Source organism: Danio rerio, chromosome 5, assembly GCF_052040795.2.
Source record: "Danio rerio strain M-AB ecotype USA chromosome 5, GRCz13ab, whole genome shotgun sequence".
Classification (NCBI taxonomy): domain Eukaryota; kingdom Metazoa; phylum Chordata; class Actinopteri; order Cypriniformes; family Danionidae; genus Danio; species Danio rerio.
The window spans coordinates 55327501-55348400 of record NC_141025.1 but is presented as its reverse complement, the minus strand read 5'-3'; the positions used below and the strand labels follow the sequence as shown (position 1 = coordinate 55348400).

At 33.8% G+C, this 20900-nt stretch overlaps 1 protein-coding gene across 1 annotated transcript in view; it reads left to right on the top strand.

The window, feature by feature from the left end:
* The window catches only part of si:ch73-280o22.2, a 203660-nt gene that overhangs the window by 95617 nt on the left and 87143 nt on the right, over positions 1 to 20900 (top strand). Inside the window, 2 exon segments of the mRNA XM_087254122.1 lie at positions 4245 to 4384; positions 15995 to 16177. Coding sequence (XP_087110248.1) covers positions 4245 to 4384; positions 15995 to 16177 — 323 coding nt within the window.

Here is a 20900-nt window from a genome sequence, read left to right as displayed (position 1 = left end):
TCTCAAAAACCTGACAAGTGGACAAATCTAAACTTGTTTTTATTAAAACAAATATAAATATTCATATAATAAATTACACGGCTAGTAGTAATAACATTATAGAAATGCAAATTGTGATGAATAAACAAAAAAAAAAAAAAACATAAAAGGACATGGAGGTAGTGGTTTTATATTTATGTAGAAAATAATAATGTTTGTAAAATTTTAATCCTTTAATTGTTTTCTTATGTAAAGATAGTTGTGTATTGCTGTACATTTTGTGTGTCCTAAGCAATGTGTAAGAATTTTGGACCTGCATAGGCTAATAACTAATATGCTCTGCGCTGGACTTTAGACCAGCTTTCAACTGGTCAATGGCGCAGTCTATTTCAGTTCCTCAAAAAAGCAATGTGCTAACAATGCACCTTAACGAACCTCTTTTCTAGACCGGAACACCGATGAGTCCACAAAGTGGCAAAAAGGGATTTACTATTTAAACAACATGGCACAAAACGTGAAAATTAGGGTTACGCTAGTCTGAAAATGGCAACAAATCGCACCAAACACGTCTTGTGCCTTATTTTGCTGGGTGTATGACAGGGCCCCATAGGTTCTTCTTATTAATATATTTTTAATGAGTAGCAATTGTATGTTTTTATTGCTATTATTTATTTTTTTGTTTTTTTTTCTGTTTTATTTGACAGTATATAAATTAAATAATAACCTTTCAGAGTACAAATACATTCACACACACATTTTCAAATGAATTGATGTGTTAATTGTATATTTTTGTTGATGTTTGTTTATTTAACCAAATAAAATAATATCTTCCAAAATTTAAATCAATTAAATTATTTACTTTTAAAGTGACATTCAACTCATGAAAAGTACCAAATGTTTGGTAATTACATAAATAATGTTTAATTGAAGCTACTTACGTTTTTGAGAATTTTTTTTTATTCATAACAATTTAATTTATTAAGCGACACAGTGACTCAGTGGTCGGCACTGTCACCTCACAACAAGAAGGTCACTGGTTTGAATCCAGGCTGGGCCAGTTGGCATTTCTTTGTGGCGTTTGCATGTTCTCCTTGTGTTGGCGTGGGTTTCTTCTGGGTGCTCCACAGTTGTGGTATAGATTGAATAAACTAAATTGGCCATAGTGTATTTGTATCCATGTGAGAGTGTTTGGGTGTTTCCTAGTGCTGGGATGCAGCTGGAAGGGTATCCTCTGTGTAAAACATATGCTTGATAAGTTGATGGTTCATTCTGCTGTGGCGACCCATGATGAACAAAGGAACTAAGCTGAAGAAAAATTAATGTATGAATGAATCTCATTCATTCATTTTCTTGTCGGCTTAGTCCCTTTATTAATCCGGGGTCGCCACAGCGGAATGGACCGCCAACTTATCCAGAAAGTTTTTTTTACGCAGCGGATGCCCTTCCAGCCGCAACCCATATCTGGGAAACATCCACACACACATTCACACACACACACTCATACACTACAGACAATTTAGTCTAACCAATTCACCTGTACCGCATGTCTTTGGACTGTGGGGGAAACAAGAGAACCCGGAGGAAACCCACGCAAAGACAGGGAGAACATGCAAACTCCACACAGAAACGCCAACTGAGCCGAGGTTCGAACCAGCGACCTTCTACCTACTGCGCCACTGCCTCGCCTATGAATGAATCTAATTTATATAAATTCAAATGTTAATATTAATAATGCTGCTTATTTATTTCTTTAAAATGATTTTTAAAGCCTCTAAATAGTTTAAATCTAATTGCATAATAGTAAAAAAGAAAATGGCACTTGTAACACATTACACCCAAGACTGCATGTGAGACACAATAAAACTTCAGTTTACTCTCTACCTTTATTGCTGAGCTCATGGTTTCATTACACACACACACACACACACACACACACACACACACACACACACACACACAAAGACATAACTCACATAATAAAGCGAGTTGCTGCTTCAGCTCACCCAAATGAGTCAAGCGTGGCCTTTCAGTTTTCCTTCATGCGTTAGATGCGCACAAACACTGTTAATACACTCCTGCATTCGCCAGACCCCCAGACTCACAGGCCTAATGCAGGCCAGATGCAGATGCCACAGTTAGTCATGCTGTTTATGCTGACATGCGCCGCGGGTCTTCAGCCCGGGTGTGAAAGTCTGAAACGGAGCCTGTAGGAGGACTGTGAAGCCACGCAGAATGTCAGGCACATCTCACATCACCCTCCTCAAGCCCCAAACTCAGCTCCAGACTCCCACTCCAGCGTGATTTCATCGCGTGTCCCGCTCGCACAAATCACCCATCGTCAGCCCTTCCGTGAAGTCCAAGGGATTTAAATTAGTGCCTTTTTATTGCCTGTTCCAATTTTTATTTATTTATTTAGCCTCGCTGCGTTCACGACTCCCTGAGGGTCTCGCGGTGAGGGCCCCACCAGAGCCGTGAGGCCATGCACCAAAACCAGACCCCATCTCCTCGCTCGAACACTCCAGAAAACTGACAGCTTGGATTATTAAATAAAAAAGCAATAAAGGAGACGAGATATAGCTATAAATCAGAGAGCGTTATGTACACTTTTGAGTTTCTGAGATGGAGATGAACAGCGAAACCTGAGCTTGTGGTGTAGTTTACAGATTTATCGTGACTGTTAAAGTGGGATATTGGGTGGATTACCAGTGCTTTGACTTGACAAATCTGGTGTCTATCTAAAGTATAATGTTCACTTTTTATAGCAGAGCTTTAGTTGTCTTATATTTTGTGTCTGTTTGGGTTTTAAATAGTTGCTCTTCACAAAGGTCAGAAATAAATAATCGTAGTTAGTGATGTTTGCTATGGTTATCAGGGCTAATTTTACTACCATTGGTGTGATCGCAGACATTTTTATGTCTTTATTTAGGTCAGAGATGCCCAAAGTGGGGCCCGCGGGGCCAAAGTTGGAGTCACCAATATGGAGTCAACAGCATGTAAGCAGGAATCCATTTAGCCTTGTATAAACGGTTCAGGCTGGTTGTATAATGATTTGGGGCATATTTTCTTGGCACACTTTGGGCTCTTTAGTACAAATTGAGCTTTATTTGAATGCAGAATGCCACAGCATTCACAAAATCTCTGAGAAATATTAATATTAAGGATTAAGGCAGTACATTATGATCATTTGCTTATGGTTGTTAATGAGGCTTTGAAGAATAGAATTATTGCTCCATCTTCGCAACTATAGATAACACACATGTTGCACAAATTAGTTTTTTTGTTTGCAAGGGCTATTACTCTTTCTTCAGATGGTGTATGAGCACAATGAAGAGCACATGACACTTTGTTCTTTGTGACAAAGCTGTTGTTCTGCAGCGTTCATTTGAATGAAGATGAGATGTCCTTGATTCCTAACATTTTTCATCTCACCAATGCCTTTTACAGAGGAAATACATTGTAATACAATGCGCCTTTAGACTTAATCCAGCTCCAGTCACCTTGTTTATCTTTTGTGAGCACCCTTGAATAGATTGCTGGTAAAAAAAATGATGGTTAGTTGAACGGTTGGCATTTTAGATTATGCAGTGTTTATTCTTCAACAGAACCGAGCAGAATGAGAGGACCTCAGTACATATTTGCATATTTGCATACTATACATATTTGCTTTATTTGTACATTGTTTCGTTTAATGTAACATTGTATATATATATATATATATAAATATACAATGTGTGTGTGCGTGCGTGCGTGCGTGCGTGCGTGCGTGCGTGCGTGTGCGTGTGTGTGTGTGCGTGTGCGCTTGTGCGTGCATGCGTGCGTGCATGTATGCGCCTGTGTGTATATGAAACCTATAACACAACAAATAATGCAATAAAATATTATGCAGCTCAAATGCAATTTAATTTTGCACTTACACGATTAAGTAGCATTTGAAAATATATTCCATTAAAAAATATTTTTAAATGATTATGTTTCACTATAATGTACTGTTTTTACATATATATTATATATATATATATATATATATATATATATATATATATATATATATATATATATATATATATATATAGACTAAATAAATACAAGACTAAATAAAAATAAATACAGCACAGAATATAGTTCATATGAAAACTTTATATAAATAATTCAAACCCAAAACATTTCATCAGCAGTTTGAGTTTGATCAATTAATCAACATATCATGTATTAATGAATTCCAAATACATGTACTCAACTGATCTATGATTTCTGTTTTTTTAAAGGGATTTTTCATCATCTGAAGGATCTTCTTTGTGTCTGTTGGAGTTACTGGTTTCTGGACCTGGCTTTAATCCAGCTCTACTCCTGCAGACCATCCTTCACAAAGACTGTTTACTGCTGCAGATCATCATCTCATACTCATGTAAGACTCTTAATAAGACTATATATTGAAATCAATAAACTGCTTGTTATTAGTGACACTAGAGGCCAATATGTGATATTATTTTTTGTGCTTGCGCTCATGTTTCATACAGAATATAATGTACTGTATAGATCTGGCTATATGAGGTTAGTTGGCAATGCTTAAAAAATAGTATGTATTGCATGTGTCAGTGGATGCATAATAAGCACATCACATAATTTAGATTATCCTTCACATAAAAGCATCTATTTTTAAAAAGGTCTAAGTTAATGTTTACGGTTAATAACAAACTTTGTGAATTGGTCAAAATATAATTTTGATATTATTTCATTTCTTTTAAGTCATTATTACCATTTTTGCTACAAAATACCATTATTATTATCAACAATAATATTAATAATAATAATAATAATAATAATAATAACAACAACAACAACAATAATAATATGAATACTACTACTACTACTACTAATAATAATAATAATAATAATAATAACAGCAACAATAACAACAATAATAATAACAAAAAAAAGCAGTAGGTAGTGCTGTCGCCTCACAGCAGGAAGGTCGCTGAGTCGCTGGTTCGAGCCTCGGCTCAGTTGCCGTTTCTGTGTGGAGTTTGCATATTCTCCCTGCGTTCGCATGGGTTTCTCCGGGTGCTCCCGTTTCCACCACAGTCTAAAGACATCCGGTACAGGTGAATTGGTTAGGCTAAATTGTCCGTAGTGTATGAGTGTGAATGTGTGCGTGGATGTTTCCCAGAGATGGGTTGCGACTGGAGGGGCATCCTCTAAGGGTCTAATAACTGATTTATTTTATCTTTGCCATGATGACAGTAAATACTATTTTACTAGATCTTTTTCAAGACACTTTTATACAGCTTAAAGTGACATTTAAAAGCTTAACTAGGTTAATTAGGTTATCTAGGCAGGTTAGGGCGATTAGACAAGTTATTGTATAATGATGGTTTGTTTTGTAGACTGTCGAAAAAAAATTAGCTTAAAGGGGCTAATAATTTTGTCCCTAAAATGTATTTTAAAAAATTAAAACCTGCTTTTATTCTTGCCAAAATAAAACAAATAAGACTTTTTCCAGAAGATTAAATATTATCAGACATATTGTGAAAATTTCCTTGCTCTGTTAAACATCTAGGAAATATTTAATAAAGAAAAAAAAAAATTCAAAGGGGGGCTAATAATTCTGACTTCAACTGTACATACATACATAAATACGTTTTGACACACTGGTGGTGGTGAGGTGAAACCACCGGGTGTGCAGCAATGCAGATTACTTGTGCTATATGAATTCATTCATTAATTCATTGGCAATTATAATAATTAGCATTATTAATACATCACACTACGTATAGTTTTTATTCTCTTTAACTCTTCTTATTGACTGAAACATTCTGCAAATTTTCGGCAAGGAATATAGTTTGGTTGGTCTGTTAAACTGTTTCTTTATTTCTTCATTTCCACATGTGCTGGGGTCTGATGTAGGTTTCATCAGTGCCTAACAGAAGAGGTTATGAGGAGACGCTCATTAAAGCACATCGATGCTTTCATTGGTTTCTACAAATGAATGTAGTGTGCTTTATTGGTGGAAAGACTGATTAGTATGGATGGCCTGGTGACCTTGCTGCTCTTAATAGCCTGCACCTGTTTTTAATGGCTCTTCCTTTCACACGTCTCCTCTTATTTTCAATAGGCTGTTGTTCACTAAATAACATATTACAAGATGATATAATATTACTCAAGTCACACAAAACCTGTGGAGAGCAACCATGCTGAATCCTTTCAGTTTTGAAAAAATAAGCTAAAGAAAATAATTACTGCTAGCAGAGGTGGGTAGAGTATCCAAAATCTATACTCAAGTAAAAGTTCAAATACTTGCGGAAATTTTTACTCAAGTAAAAGCAAAAGTAACAATCTTAAAAGTTACACGAGTAAAAAAAGTATCTGATGAAACAATTACTCCAGTAAATAGTTACTAGTTACTTTTCATTATTTCATTATATGTATATATATATATATATATATATATATATATATATATATATATATATATATATATATATATATATATATATATAGATATATATATATATATATATATATATATATATATATATATATATATATATATATATATATATATATATATTTTTTTTTTTTTTTTTTTTTTTTTTTTCTGGAGAAACTCTTACTTGTTTTATATCAGCTAAAACAAAAATAGTTTGTAATATTCAAAAAACATTTTAGGGTCAAAATTATTAGCCCCCTTAAGCAATATTTATTTTGATTGTCTACAGAATAAACCATCATTAATTACACTCACTTGTTGAATTAAGCATTTAAATGTCACTTAAAAATTGTCACCTTAGAATTATAGGGTTTTATCTGCGTTCTGAATGATTTAGAGATTTTTTGCTTCAAAGTATTTGCATACCCTAAAGCAAACAATATGTGTCACATTTGTTTTTTATATAAAAAGTCTTAAAATATAAACAACTTATAAAAAAAACCCCATAATGTAAATAAGTTGTCATTTAATAAGAATATGTCAATAACTCAGATTCAATATGTCAGATACCTTATAACTTTAATGTGACGAAACATCAAGTATCTTGAAAAATATCTAGTCAAATAATATTTACTGTCATCATGGCAAAGATAAAAGAAATCAGTTAGAAATGAGATATTAAATCTATAGAAATGTGTTGATAGTATCTTTCTGTTAAAGCATTTGTGTGTTACAAAATAATGTTTAAATGTTATATTTTTTATGGTTAAATGACTAATGTGACTACTCTAGTTATCCCATAGTTACTATTAATAAGGTCTAAAAATATGGATCATTTTGCCACTTACCACTACGTGTTTTTTTCTGGTCGGAGCTGTCATTCATGCATACAGTATGTTGCGATGTCAATGTGATGCTTGCAGCGGATTATGAAACTATCCTTGTTGACATCTTGGAGTAAAAACATAGACTGAACTTGAGGCTGTGGGAGACCTGGTCCGATAAACTCACTGCACGGACCGTCTTTCTCGGAACCACAGATGGCAAGCGGGACCACAGTATAAACTCGCATGTCTTCCTAGACTACAGCCATCATTCCAACAGGCGCACGCTCTGAACGAAAGTGGGAGACACGTTTTTATAGCAACCTCGCGCTACACAATCTCTCCAATGCAGCACCTCAAGATATTTGCAAACCAGATATATGGATCATATTTAATATAATTTGGCATTAACGAAGGAATGCCGCTAAATATAGCAAAGTAAAAGTAATGATCTCTAATTATTAACTTGAGTAAGAGTAAAAGTACACAATTTTAAATGTACTCAAAAAGTACTTGTTACCCAATAATTTTACTCTAGTAAATGTAACAAAGTAAATGTAACTCGTTACTACCCACCTCTGATTGCTAGTCTAAAATTTGACATTTCTCTTTGCTAATAGTAAATGCTAACTGAGGTCTTGAGAGTCTCGTCTCAATCAGACTCATTTGATGCTTGCTATTTCACTACCGTGAAATTAAAACAACCCAGGCTTATTCTGAAAACGTAGTCCCGTGGACGTTTCTGGAGACAGCGAAATACATCCCGAGAGATACATATTTTTGCAGTTTTTGTTTTCAAGAATCCGCAAAAGGCCACTCTGTGTGCTTTTTTCCTTCACAAATGTCTCTTGCGAGTGCCGTTCGCGCCAGCGTTGTTCTCGCGTAAATCCATCAGGGGCCGTCGTCGACCGACTAAATAATTGACTGTGCGACCGGCCAGTCGTCTGACCCACTCTTCTCCTTCCCTAAACCTAACCAATTTTACCGATTGACCTGCCCGCCCACCTCCCTAAATCCAACCAAAGGTTTACAAAAGCCGTCTTGAAAAAAAAGGCCTTCGTCTGATTTTTACCACGATTTCGGATTTTACCACATTCTCACCCTATTGTTCACTTAATTTTTTTGGATTCTGTTTTTGTCTTAACTGATTTTCTGATTTTATTTTTAAAAAAGTGAAATGCAGCCATACCTACCTCCGACTACATAATTCGCGGTCTCCAACTTTTGGTCAAAGTTGAGTTGTCAATCATGTGATTTTTTTTTTATTTGTTACACAATTCAACCTTTTTTATTTAGAAAGTTAAACTCTATCTTGGTATTATGTTTTTTTTAAGATACAATCAGCATGTTAAATGCTCACATAGAGCCTAATAAGGACCTTCTTAGAGGCAAGAGCAATGATGTAATTTACATTTTTTAAAGCAGAGCTCCTTAACATTTTACCTTTTTGATAATAATTACTCCATCAATGTAATGAATGAAAAGCATTTATAGTTTTCATTGTTGATTAAAACAGAATTGTTGTATAGCCTAAATCATTTAACATTTTATATGTTAAATATATAGTTGGTAAAATATTTCTTGTTGCTTAGTAATGTGAAACAATTTTGCTGAAGCATTGTTTTGTAGCATTTTTAAAGTCTTAACTGTTTTACATTACAATATTACAGCCATTGATTTCTGTCTAAGCCATCATTCTATCTAAAATTCAGCATCAGTATTTGATAAAATATTTAATACATTACTGGCTTTTACTCTTAAATTGAACCTGATTTAATCAGCATTAGCTTTAAGTTTCTCATACAAAGTAATGCTGCGGTCACACTAGAGTTTGTGCGTGCGAAATTTTGTAGTACGGTGCTGTGAAAAGGGGCGGGATTAAACAAAATGATTAGACATTTAAAAAAGTGAGCGATTGGTCCTTTTTTTAACTCTGACCAGAGAGTTCATGTTTTAATCCTCGATTGGTCTCACGCAGTCAAGTGATGCGATTTCGCATGTTTGCAATGCAGTGACCTGTGAAACTTGTCGAACGAGCTTGCGTTTCCGGTCTGACAGGGCCGGCCCAAGCCTTCAGGGGGCCCTAAGCAGGATTTTATTTGGGGCCCCCTTGGTGCAAACAATATATCGTCAATCCTTGATAATTCGCACACTATAAATTTAAAACACACATTATTCACTGTAGCTGTGTTGCTTACATCATAAAATATATGTTTTAAGACAATTCTAACTATTATTCTGCAGAAACAACTTCCCATTGTCAGTGTGGAATTGTCCAAAGTCAGTGTGGAAAACTGATTAATTAAATCAGATCTTTTGTAAATTTAGGTAAATGTCTTGGCGCCTGAGTATGTATTGCGGTCAGAAATAACACTATAAATGGGCATATATTTTGTCCCACCACTAATCCACAACTCAACAAACTAAAACGAAAGTCACACAATAATTTCAAGCACTCTTGGGGGCCCCCTGGTGGCCACGGGGCCCTAAGCAGCCGCTTAGTTCGCTTATGCCTTGGGCCGGCTCTGCGGTCTGACGCATTTCAGTGCATATGAATGGAAGTCTGTGGGAAGAGAAGTCCAGTGTGACCACGGCTTAACCCTGGTGGCTGCTGCGTTTTCCAACTTTCTACACCTGTAAAAACAAAACACTGCAAGTGCTTAAAGTGCAGCGCTAATATTAACAATAGCAGAAACGTTTAGCTCAAGAAAAAAGTGCTTCAGTGTACATGCAGCCTTAGGGTTAAGATTAGGGTTGTATTTCTGCTGCATGGATCCTTTACAACTGTAAAATTCAATCAATATTTTCATAAATAGATATAAAAGTATTTATATCTTGTACTTGAGTACTTACTTAAATGTACAACTCCAAATCAGAAAAAGTTGGGACAGTATGGAAAAATAAAATAAAGAAGTAGTAATATCCAAAGTTAAATTGACTTGTATTACATTTCAGACAGTTTAGTCAACTTAATTTCATTTGTAAATATACATCCTTTCATGTTATTCAAGCCTACAACAAGTTCCAAATAAAGTTGAGACAGGAGCAGTTTAGGGCTAGTAATCAGGTAAATGGTTAAATAAAGATGTGATTTGAAACAGGTGATGTCAACAGGTGATTCTAATTATGACAAAAGTAGCATCCAAGAAAGGTCTAGTGCTTTAGGAGCAAAGATGGGTCGAGGATTGCCAGTTGCCAACAAATACATAAGAAAATGATTGAAATGAAATGAAAAACAATGTTCCTCAAAGAAAGATGCATAATGCACTTCAACAGTGCATAACATCATTTAAAGATTCAAGGAATCTGTAGGAATTTCTGTGCATAAAGGACAAGGGCCTTTTTTAGTATTCCTCAGGTGACACTTCATCAAGTATCATCATTCATCTAAGCGATGTCAGCACATGGGCTCAGGACTACTTTGGCAAACCTTTATCAAGTACCACATTGAGTAGTTACATCCACAAAAGTCAGTTAAAACTGTACTGTGCCAAAAGGAAGCCCTATTTTAACAGTGTCCAGAAGCATCTGGGATAGACCATCACACAGTGTAAATTTGTACTGTGCTCCAATGAATCAGTACTTTAGGTATTATTTATTTATTTTTATTTTTTTTTGTGAGAAATGGATGCTGTGTGCTCCCAACCAAAGAAGAAAAGGATCATCCCAATTGTTACCAGCAACAAGTCCAAAAGCCAGGGTCTGTCATGGTATGTGGTTGTGTCAGTGCCTTTGGCAAATGTAACTTGCACTTCTGTGATGGCACCAATTCTGCTGAAAAGTACATAGAGTACATTTGGAGCACAATAGGATGCCTTCTTTACCAGGGACACTTATGCAAATTTCAAAAAGACAATGCAAAATCTCATTCTGCATACATTACTGTACTAAGTATTTGCTATGGATGAAGGGGATACAAGTACTTGCCTGCCTACAGTCGTGACCTGTCTCCAATAAAAAATGTGTGGTGCATTTTGAAGTGCAAAATGTGACAATGAAGACCCTGTATGGATGCTCACTTTAAGTTTGCATGAAGATTGGGACAAAATTACACCTGAGACACTTCTGGAGTCCCTAAATGTCTTTTAAGTGATGCGAAAAGAATTGGCAACATTACAAAGTAGTAAATGCTGTATTGCAAGAACCAAAATAGGTTTTTAAAAAACAAAACAATACAAATCATGAGGAACACATTAAATAATGTTTGTTGTAATGTCTGCAATGAAATACAAGGCGAAGTCAATTTATAAATTTCTTTCTTTTTTTTATTATTTGTGTTTTTCATAATGTTTCAAACTTTTCTGATTTGTGGTTGTACTTATAATTCCATTGTGTTGATTTTTGTGAAGCAAGACAGATCCACCTGGATTAAAATCACTTTGTGTGCAGGTCAGCTTCATGAGATAAATGTTTTGTCCACTGATTATTTTGGCATGTCCTTTTACTCACTCATCACCCTCTTAATTATTTCTTTATCAATAGAACTCAGTAACAAACACTCATGTGAGATCAAAAATTCCCATTTACAACATTAAATGTGAATGTGATATTGTAGGTCTAGAATACATTTACTCTTTTGTTTTCATACTTATGCAAATATATATAACATAAACAAAGCAAGCTATATATTTTTTTGTGCTAATTTTCTATTTGTTTATTTATCTTGATTCAATTTGATAGTTTTTGTTTTGATTTATTGTTTTCTTGTCTTTTATTTATTTATTTATTTATTATTTATGTATTTATTATTGTTTGTTTATTAAGGTATTTATTTATTTATTATTGCTTGTTTATTTATTTATTATTATTGCTTATTTATTTATTTATTTTGTATTGCTTATTTATTTATTTATGTATTCATTAATTTATTATTGCTAATTTATTTTATTTATTTATTATGGCTAATTTATTTATTTATTTATTATTGCTTATTTGTTTATTTTTATTGCTTACTTATTTGTTCTGTCATTGTAACAAAAATAAAATGAGAATCATACAGTTATACTCAATATCTATATATGATTCAGTCTCTCAAAACAGCTCAGAATACACATAAAACGTATATTTTCAAGGTAATCATTTTAAAGTACTGATCATATTTTGTGTATTTGGTCCTCGGATTCATCCAGGATGTCGTTTTCCTCAGTCATCGTCGCGCTCATCGCCCTCCTCATCATTTTGAAATCAATAGAGCTTAGTAATAAACACTCATGTGAGAGCAAAGTGAATGACCTTTAAAGATTTTCCTCTTTCTTTCCTCCACTCTGAAAAGTCTAACCTTTAAAGGCTGTTTTGTGCTCGCACATTAATTCACATTACGGGGAAGCTCATTAATAACCAAGCTGGGCTGAGTGCACGTCTGGTGTGGAGAATCACGTCGCCGTAAATCAACACTGCCTGGCCGCAGCCTGGCTAATTAAGAAGAAACGCGGCGGCTTTGCTGTCTAGCGTTTAGAGAAAAGCTCTTTTAAAGTTTCCTCGCCCGCGTCGCTGTCTCTCAGCGCAGTTTGGGAGCGTTTAAGCGCTAAGCTGTGCTCTAAATAGGGAGCTTGTTGGTGGGATTCTTCGAGGGACTGATAGCGATGTCTTGTTCCAATTAAGGGCCTCCAGTGGAAACTCATCTGTGAGGTCTGCTAGAAAATCAACAGGTGTGTTTGTTGGCAACACGTCAAGGTTGCAAAAGGTTTGTTAGCGGAGGATAGAATTGGTTTGTGGAATCCCTTCCCTCGAGAAATACCAGCAGTTCATTTATCACGGTTCATTCGGTGGCTCGTAAACAGATGATTGCGAAGAGGCAGATCATTAACCTGTGCAACCCTCTACTGCCCCTTGTGGCTTTTCATATGAGTATATTGTTGTTCGCAAAAGCCTGTCATCAAGTTTTGTGCAGTGTTTGTCTTTTGATGCATCGGGAGTTAAGAATTTGTGACAGACTAGATTAGATCCTGGTCAACATTGAATCAATATAGATCTTGTTTATTTTAGACATATATATATATATATATATATATATATATATATATATATATATATATATATATATATATATATATATATATATATATAGACTTTCTCCGGAAGAAAAAATATTATCAGACAAACTGTGAAAATGTCCTTAAAGACAGAAATTCAAAGGGGGCTAATAATTCTGACGTCAACTGTAGATCTTGTTTATTTTAGACATATATATATATATATATATATATATATATATATATATATATATATATATATATATATATATATATATATATATATATATATGTATATATATATATATATATATATATATATATATATATATATATATATATATGCAACTTATTTAGCTATATCTTTATTTTTCATTTGTTTGTTGGACCTGTAATCATTCGTGTTTTAAAAGTGTTATGCCCCATATGGTGATGCAGACATCTCCAAAACCCAACAGGCAGACTAGTTTTTTAAACCTGTTTTTATTAAAACAAATGTAAATATGCATATAATAAATGATACTGATAGTAATAATTACATTAAACAAATGCAAATTGTCATGAATAAGCTAAAACAACACAACCCCCCCCACCCCCCCACCCCGACATATAGAAGGCATGGAGGCAGTGGTTTTTATATTTGTGTAGAAAATAATACTTTTTGTAACACTTTAATCCATTAATTTTTTTTCATACTGTATGTAAAGATATTTGCATATAGCTGTGCATCCTGTGTGTATTAAGCAATGTGTTAGTGTTTAGACCTGCATAGGTGCATAACTAATGCACTCTGCGCTGGACTTTAGACTAGGTTTTAGTTGGTCAATAGTGCGGTCTATTTCATTTCCTCAAAATAGCAACGCACCAACAATGAGCCTTCACACATATCCTATTTTGACCAGCATATCCACGAGTCCACAAAGTGGTGCAAATGGATTTGCTATTTAAGAAACGTGGCACAAAACGTGAAAATTAGAGTTGTGCTGGTCTGAAAATAGCAACAAATCGTGCCTTATTGCGCCAGGTGTATGAAAGGGCCCTAAATAGGATATTTTGAACATAGCTGAAACAATTGACGTCTATGGTCCAAATATCTTCAGCTTTGGATGAACTATTCCTATAAAGCTTTGTTTTATTTTAAGTAACAAAAATTATTTTTGTACATTAAAACTGCACTGGAATGGTGGAATGATTTGAACTAGAATACATAATGTTTTACTGTACATGTTTTTATTGTGTTTTTACAGTGCAGTATAGCTTATAGTTAACTACATGGGTTAAGGTTAAATTAAGGGGTTGGTTATTAGTACCTGACCAAGATATACACATAGCAACTTGTGATATGGTACAGTAAACAAGATAATAACAGTGAAAGAACAAGGCAATCTCGCTCAAACAATCTCTTATAAAGTATTGCAAAGTAAAATGGTATATATACACTATACTGTTTTCTACCAAAAGCCCATCAGTCTCTCACTAGTAAAAGAAGTCAGGATCCCTGCTAAGCACAGCAGTGTTGGCAAAACTGCACACTCTACTACAACAGGTAATTTAGGCCTGTCATTTCAAAAGAGCCTAACGTTTGTCAAAAAAGTGCAAACAGCGGCCTGCTTTTTATCAAAGACACTCAGCGAATGCTGCGTTGCATTCAATAGCTTATTCAAACGCCTGTCATCTGTAGGAAGTGAGACTGACAGGAGCTGAAGCAAAGACAAGTGTCCAGCATCTCTTTACAACCTCACTACATGTAGACAAGGACATTCACATCATCTTAATGTGCTTTCATATTGTATGTTTTGTTTCAAACACATTTTTGCTGACTTTTTGCTTTATGGAAATTCTGACCTATATTGATTTTCAAGACATACATTCTTGTGCTTTTTGCTCATTTGCTTTATATTATTGTTGCTATACGTAAAGAATAGTCAGATAGCCTGTTCAGTAGTACAAATTCAGCATTGCTTTTTGTTAAGTTTTTCATCATTATTGTTGCTCTACACACTTTTCAGTTTGTCAAGTCAAAATTAAACACAGCAATCAAGGTTAAAAACCTGAAAATATCAAAAATAAATAAAATCATTTTTAAAAAATTCATTTTATGATTTTTTTATTTTATTTTAAATGATATTATATATTCTATTTTATATTCTATTTTGTATTCTATTAAATTATATAATATTTGTATTATTTTATTTTTTATTGTATATTTTATTTTATTTTATTTTGTATTTTATAATATTTTTGTATTATATTATATTATATTATATTATATTATATTATATTATATTATATTATATTATATTATATTATATTATATTATATTATATTATATTGTAACGTTTAGTTAGGAGAAAAAAATATCATTGGGGCAGCATTCAATTTAATCCATTCTCCTACATTGAATGCACATTTATTATTATTATTATTATTATTATTATTATTTATTTATTTATTTTTTACATATTTTTAAATTTTTAATTAGATTTGCAGTAAAGATTAACTAATATATATATATATATATTTAGTAGTTAATAGTTAGTAATGTAGTAGTTGTGTTCCATTCAGTTCAGTTTATTATATTTTGTACAATTGGAGCAGGAATACATCAAATGGAAAAAAACATACAACACAGAACATATGACAATTAAACATACATGTAAGCAAAGATATAAAAAAAGCAGCTTAAAAGAGGTACGCTTATTTTTATTAAACAAATGTCACTTTCTGTCAGACCTTTTTTTTTAATGCAACATATTGCACAATTTAAAACAAACTTTTTAATTTACTTTCAGGTCTGTGTGTGGATGGAGGAACAGAGGAGTCTCCTAATACTCCAATGTCAGCTGCAGAAGATTTTTTGGAAGCTGTTTTTGCCATTCTGTCTTCTGTAAACCACTTCCCTAGGGCTTTAACTCGAGCTCTTGAGGGATACCTGGACCGCAGGCACCTTTGGGAGCACTTTTACAACCTAGCAGGTGCAGCCATTCAAGAAATGTTTTCCCTGATTTGTCTCACGTTTGTTTTGATGTCTAAAACAATGAGTGCGTTTTCATGCATGTTATTAACTTGATTACGCTTAATGCACAAGAACATTTTTATTACAACAATTTTGCAAACACATTTTATATAATTTCAAATAAAAGTTTTTTTGTGCCTGCTGTATAAGTGCACATACATTGTTTACCCATAGTGTTTACATGGTTATAATACAGCAAGTAATACAACATGTATTTAGTTTGGGCTAGCTTTTCCAGCTGGACATTACTTTACAATGTCATTGATGGGTGAACATTAGCCAGTGGGGGAGTGTCTTTTGTCTTTCTTGCTGTGAATTATTCACGAACATTATCGCTTCCACGCACACAGTATGCTAACCCAAAACAGACTTTACAAAATGTAAATCATTATAATGTTTTCTTTGAATAAGAGAACGGAATAATTTTAAAATATTTGTAAATGAAGGATTAAAATGTAAAAGATTATTATTGGCTACATCAATATAAAAAATGCTAATTCCTTCCTTGCCCTCTTCTTTTCGGAGGGCTGAAGTGCTTGCATATTTTAACCTTATATCAGGGGCGGACTGGCAATTCTGGCAAATGCCAGAAGGGCCGGAACAATTTTTAAATGTGGGCCGGTCAGTTTTTTTTTTAATATGTATTTTTTACGTGCAGGCAGCTTTTACCTCTTGCTAGATGTGATATTATGATGTTGATTTAAAAAAATATAATAATAATAATAATAATAATAAAAATAAATGTTAAGCCTTTGGCCCAATCGGCGACGGCCGCCTGAAGATTGACCGACCCAATCCGAGGTCACCCGGACGTTATCAAAATCTGGCAAGAATGTCATATTATTATACCATCTGTACACCAAAATAAATACTAAATGTGCGTGTCCGTGGGTGGGGCTGTGTTGGTGTGTTAATGTGGGCTGATGTGGCTACAGTGCCAGGGCTGAATTTTTGTCCCAGTCCGCCCCTGCCTTATATACTAGCAAATCTGTTTCACTGCTAGTTTAGTATTCAGTTTCTCTGTGTACAGTCCACCATGTAAATAGTGAATATGCCATTATGTGACCTCAACTTGCTCTTTAAAGGAATAGGTTATAAGACTGATTGGTTTAATGCATGTTATGTCTAAAAAACACTGTTAACTCATTAAGAAAATAAGAACAACGCTTTAAGACCATGGGCCAGGTGCACCAACTATTTTTTTCATCCTTAAACATCCTAATTGCACCTGTGCTATGTGCTTTAGACCTTGCGTTTAGATCACTGTCTTTCCGTCCAAAGATGCAAATTAAATTTATGCACAAAACAGGAATATTGTATAAAAGATGTGCGAATAAAGTAGTATTTCCATCTAGTAAGTCTAAGTGAACAAATTCATCACTTCCTGATGAACTGAAATATCAAAAGTAAAACCAGAATGTGCAGTGGTAGGAAAAGCTGCATCATTTTTGTCTTATTAAATAAAATACTTGCACCTTAGAAGACAAAGCAGACATGCAATGATTGCTTGGTGGCATTTGAAGGCGTGAGATGCTGAGCGCAGATGCTCTTGACTTGATTCTGGAGGTAATTAATGATGTAATAACACTAATACAGAAATGGTTAAGAGATTTTAGAATAACCAAAACAACATTTCAGATGTTTTAAAGTGTACTCAGCCATAGTTTCCAACTTAAATAATATTATTTTCAAAATGGCAAAAGACACTAAAGCATATTTTCATATTTTAAAACCATGAGTAAATCTGATAATGAGCCTGATTAAAAGAGATCTCAAGAAGATGAAACGCGAGAATGGATCAGGATAGCTGGGAGACAGAAGCAAAACAATATCACATCACCCAGAAAACGTGACTAAATGGCTAACTTCTTAAAGGCTTAGTTTGTCATAATTTGGGCCAGAAGGAGTTTGCAGGAGTTTTTTGCTATTTCTGCTGAGTATTTTGGTTAAAATTAGCCGATTTCTGCAGAATTCTTTTGGGAGTATCTTAACTAAAATCCTAATATGAAATCCAATTAGATTCACTTGATTTGGTAAACAGGTGGAATTTAGTGAAATTTGTGACTTGTCAGTCATTCTCCAGTCCACTATTGGCCGCACCCATACATACATCCTCTTTTTCTATGAATTCTTTGTACAACATAAAAAGCATAAGACTTCTAAACTGCACATATTCTCAGCTCACTGGACGTTTAGCTACAGAGCTCAAGTTAATTTTAGACAATCAGGCATGTCTATCAGCTTCATCTCTTTTTGCAAAAATGTTTTATTAGTGTACAAGGCATATCACACTCATGAGAAGAGGTTTATTTTATATATATAACCTTTAAGCAATGCAAATACAATTGTTTAATGAAAAGAAAAGAAGACAAAAATAATAAAAAATATATTCCTTTTTCCAACAGTAGCTTTATGTTTTTATTATCCATGACTGACCCATAATGCTATATGACAAGTTTAATGACATTATGTTCCGGGAAAACTGAAATTGTTTGGTGGACGTCGGTCACGGTAACATTTTTTCTGGTTTTGTTCCTGGATTTACTCAATTATAAATTTTAGGATCACTTATTTTGGAACCATTTGAGGGTGTCATTAGGGAATTAATTAAAGATTTGGGGTAAACTATTTATTTACATGCTCGCAGACAGCTCAAATGTTTTGCAGCAAGAGAAGTTGTAATATACCACAAATTATTTTAAGCCAAAGAATTGTTAAAAAAAAATGCTTTTTTATCTCATGAAGATGAACTTAAAGTATTTCAGTATTTCAAATGATGCACGTTTAATAGATAACAGTTATGACACCTTACATATCAAATTATATTCAGAAAGTTTTATTCACAATCGATTTATTTGTATATAAGTCTTGTAAACAAGCATTTCTTACATCTACATGCTATGGTTTGCATGTAAAATGGGAAAATGGTTATTTCAGTTAGTAGTTTTTTTTTTTGTGCTATTATCAGCCTATTGGTGTGCATGTAAACGTGATCAGTTGTAGTCAGATGTGGCCATTCTTTTGGAGTCCGGTTGGAAATCGCTATCATCATGTGCCCCCATTGTGTCCTCTAATTGCCTCAATATCAAATCTGACCAGCTGGAAACCCATCATCAAATCAAAGCCATAATTAAACCTTCAGCTGTCTCTTTGATTGCGTATTTATTTACATTTCAGCCTTTTCCTTTCTCCCTTGCTGTAAAAGCCACAGCATGAACGTTTTCTGGTGTGTTAATGGTTAGCGTATTGATTTTGCATACTGACATGGAAACTGCAATTATGACTTGACACCTTTTGATTCGGCTTTGATTCAGGGGGTTTAATCCAAGCTAGAGCTCTCATGTATTTTGTGTGTGTGTGTTTTATTATATGTGAGAGGTAATTATTGTTGCACAAATGAGAAAAATGACAGAGGAGGGAGCAGGAGTGTGTGCTGTTATCCTGATGTAAGGTGTTGTGCTTTTAGGCTTAATTGACCATGTCCATTCCTCCTTAAGCATCATCTCATAAAGCTTTCTTAGCGCTAATTGGGCAAGTTGGGAAAATATTTTAATTATTTTGTCAGTTCTTTTAGTACATTTTGCCAAACAAACTTATAATTATTTTTTCTTATTATTTGCTAAAAATAACCACACAAAATGGATATATAACATTCATGCAGAGGTGGATTTGTTCTGTCCATTGGTTTTTTGTCAAGGAATGTTTTGACATAATCAAATTAACATGTTCATTCATTCATTCATTTTCTTTTCAGCGAAGTCCCTTTATTAATCCAGGGTCACCACAGCGGAGTGAACCGCCAGCTTATCTAGCACATTTTAATGCAGAGGATGCCTTTCCAGCCGCAACCTATCTCTGGAAAACATCCACACACACTCATTCACACACACTCTTACACTACGGACAATTTAGCCTACCCAATTCACCTGTACCACATGTCTTTGGACAGTGGGGGAAACAGAGCACTCGGAGGAAACCCACGCATACGGAGGGAGAACATGCAACCTTCTTGCTGTGAGGCAACAGCACTACCTACTGCGCCAATGGGTTGCCCACATTAACATGTATAAGGGATTATGTATCATAATGTTAATACACCTCAGTTTAAATTCCAAGTATGCTTTTATATAAAGAATTCAATAGCACGTTAATGCGTATTTAATGTTTACATTGTTTATATATTTTTTTCAGATCTAAAAAAATACACTTGTCAACATATATAAAGAAATAATGTATCACATTAAATGTGACAGCATTTTAAATGATTGAATTATTTCCTCTTGCTAACAAATGGGTAAAACCTGGTGGTTTGAAGGGAAGTGGCAAGCTATTATAAATATATGTAATGTACATGTACAATGTATAATGTTTATTTTTATTTTTTTATTTTTTATTTGTTAAAATACATAATAATAATAATAATCATAATAATCATAATAATAATAATTTGACCATTTTTTTCCGTTTAATTTAATTTGACTTTTCTGAGCAAAACATGCAAAATAATAATAACTATTATTATTTATTTCTGATTAAAACATATTTTAATGTTGCAGAGATAAAGTAGACTTGAAAATACAACATTCAAATACCAAATTGAACCACTGAAATCTATTAGCCTAAAGTACTTTAAAGTACTTAAAGTACATTAAATCAAAAAAGGAAACAACCTCCAGACACTA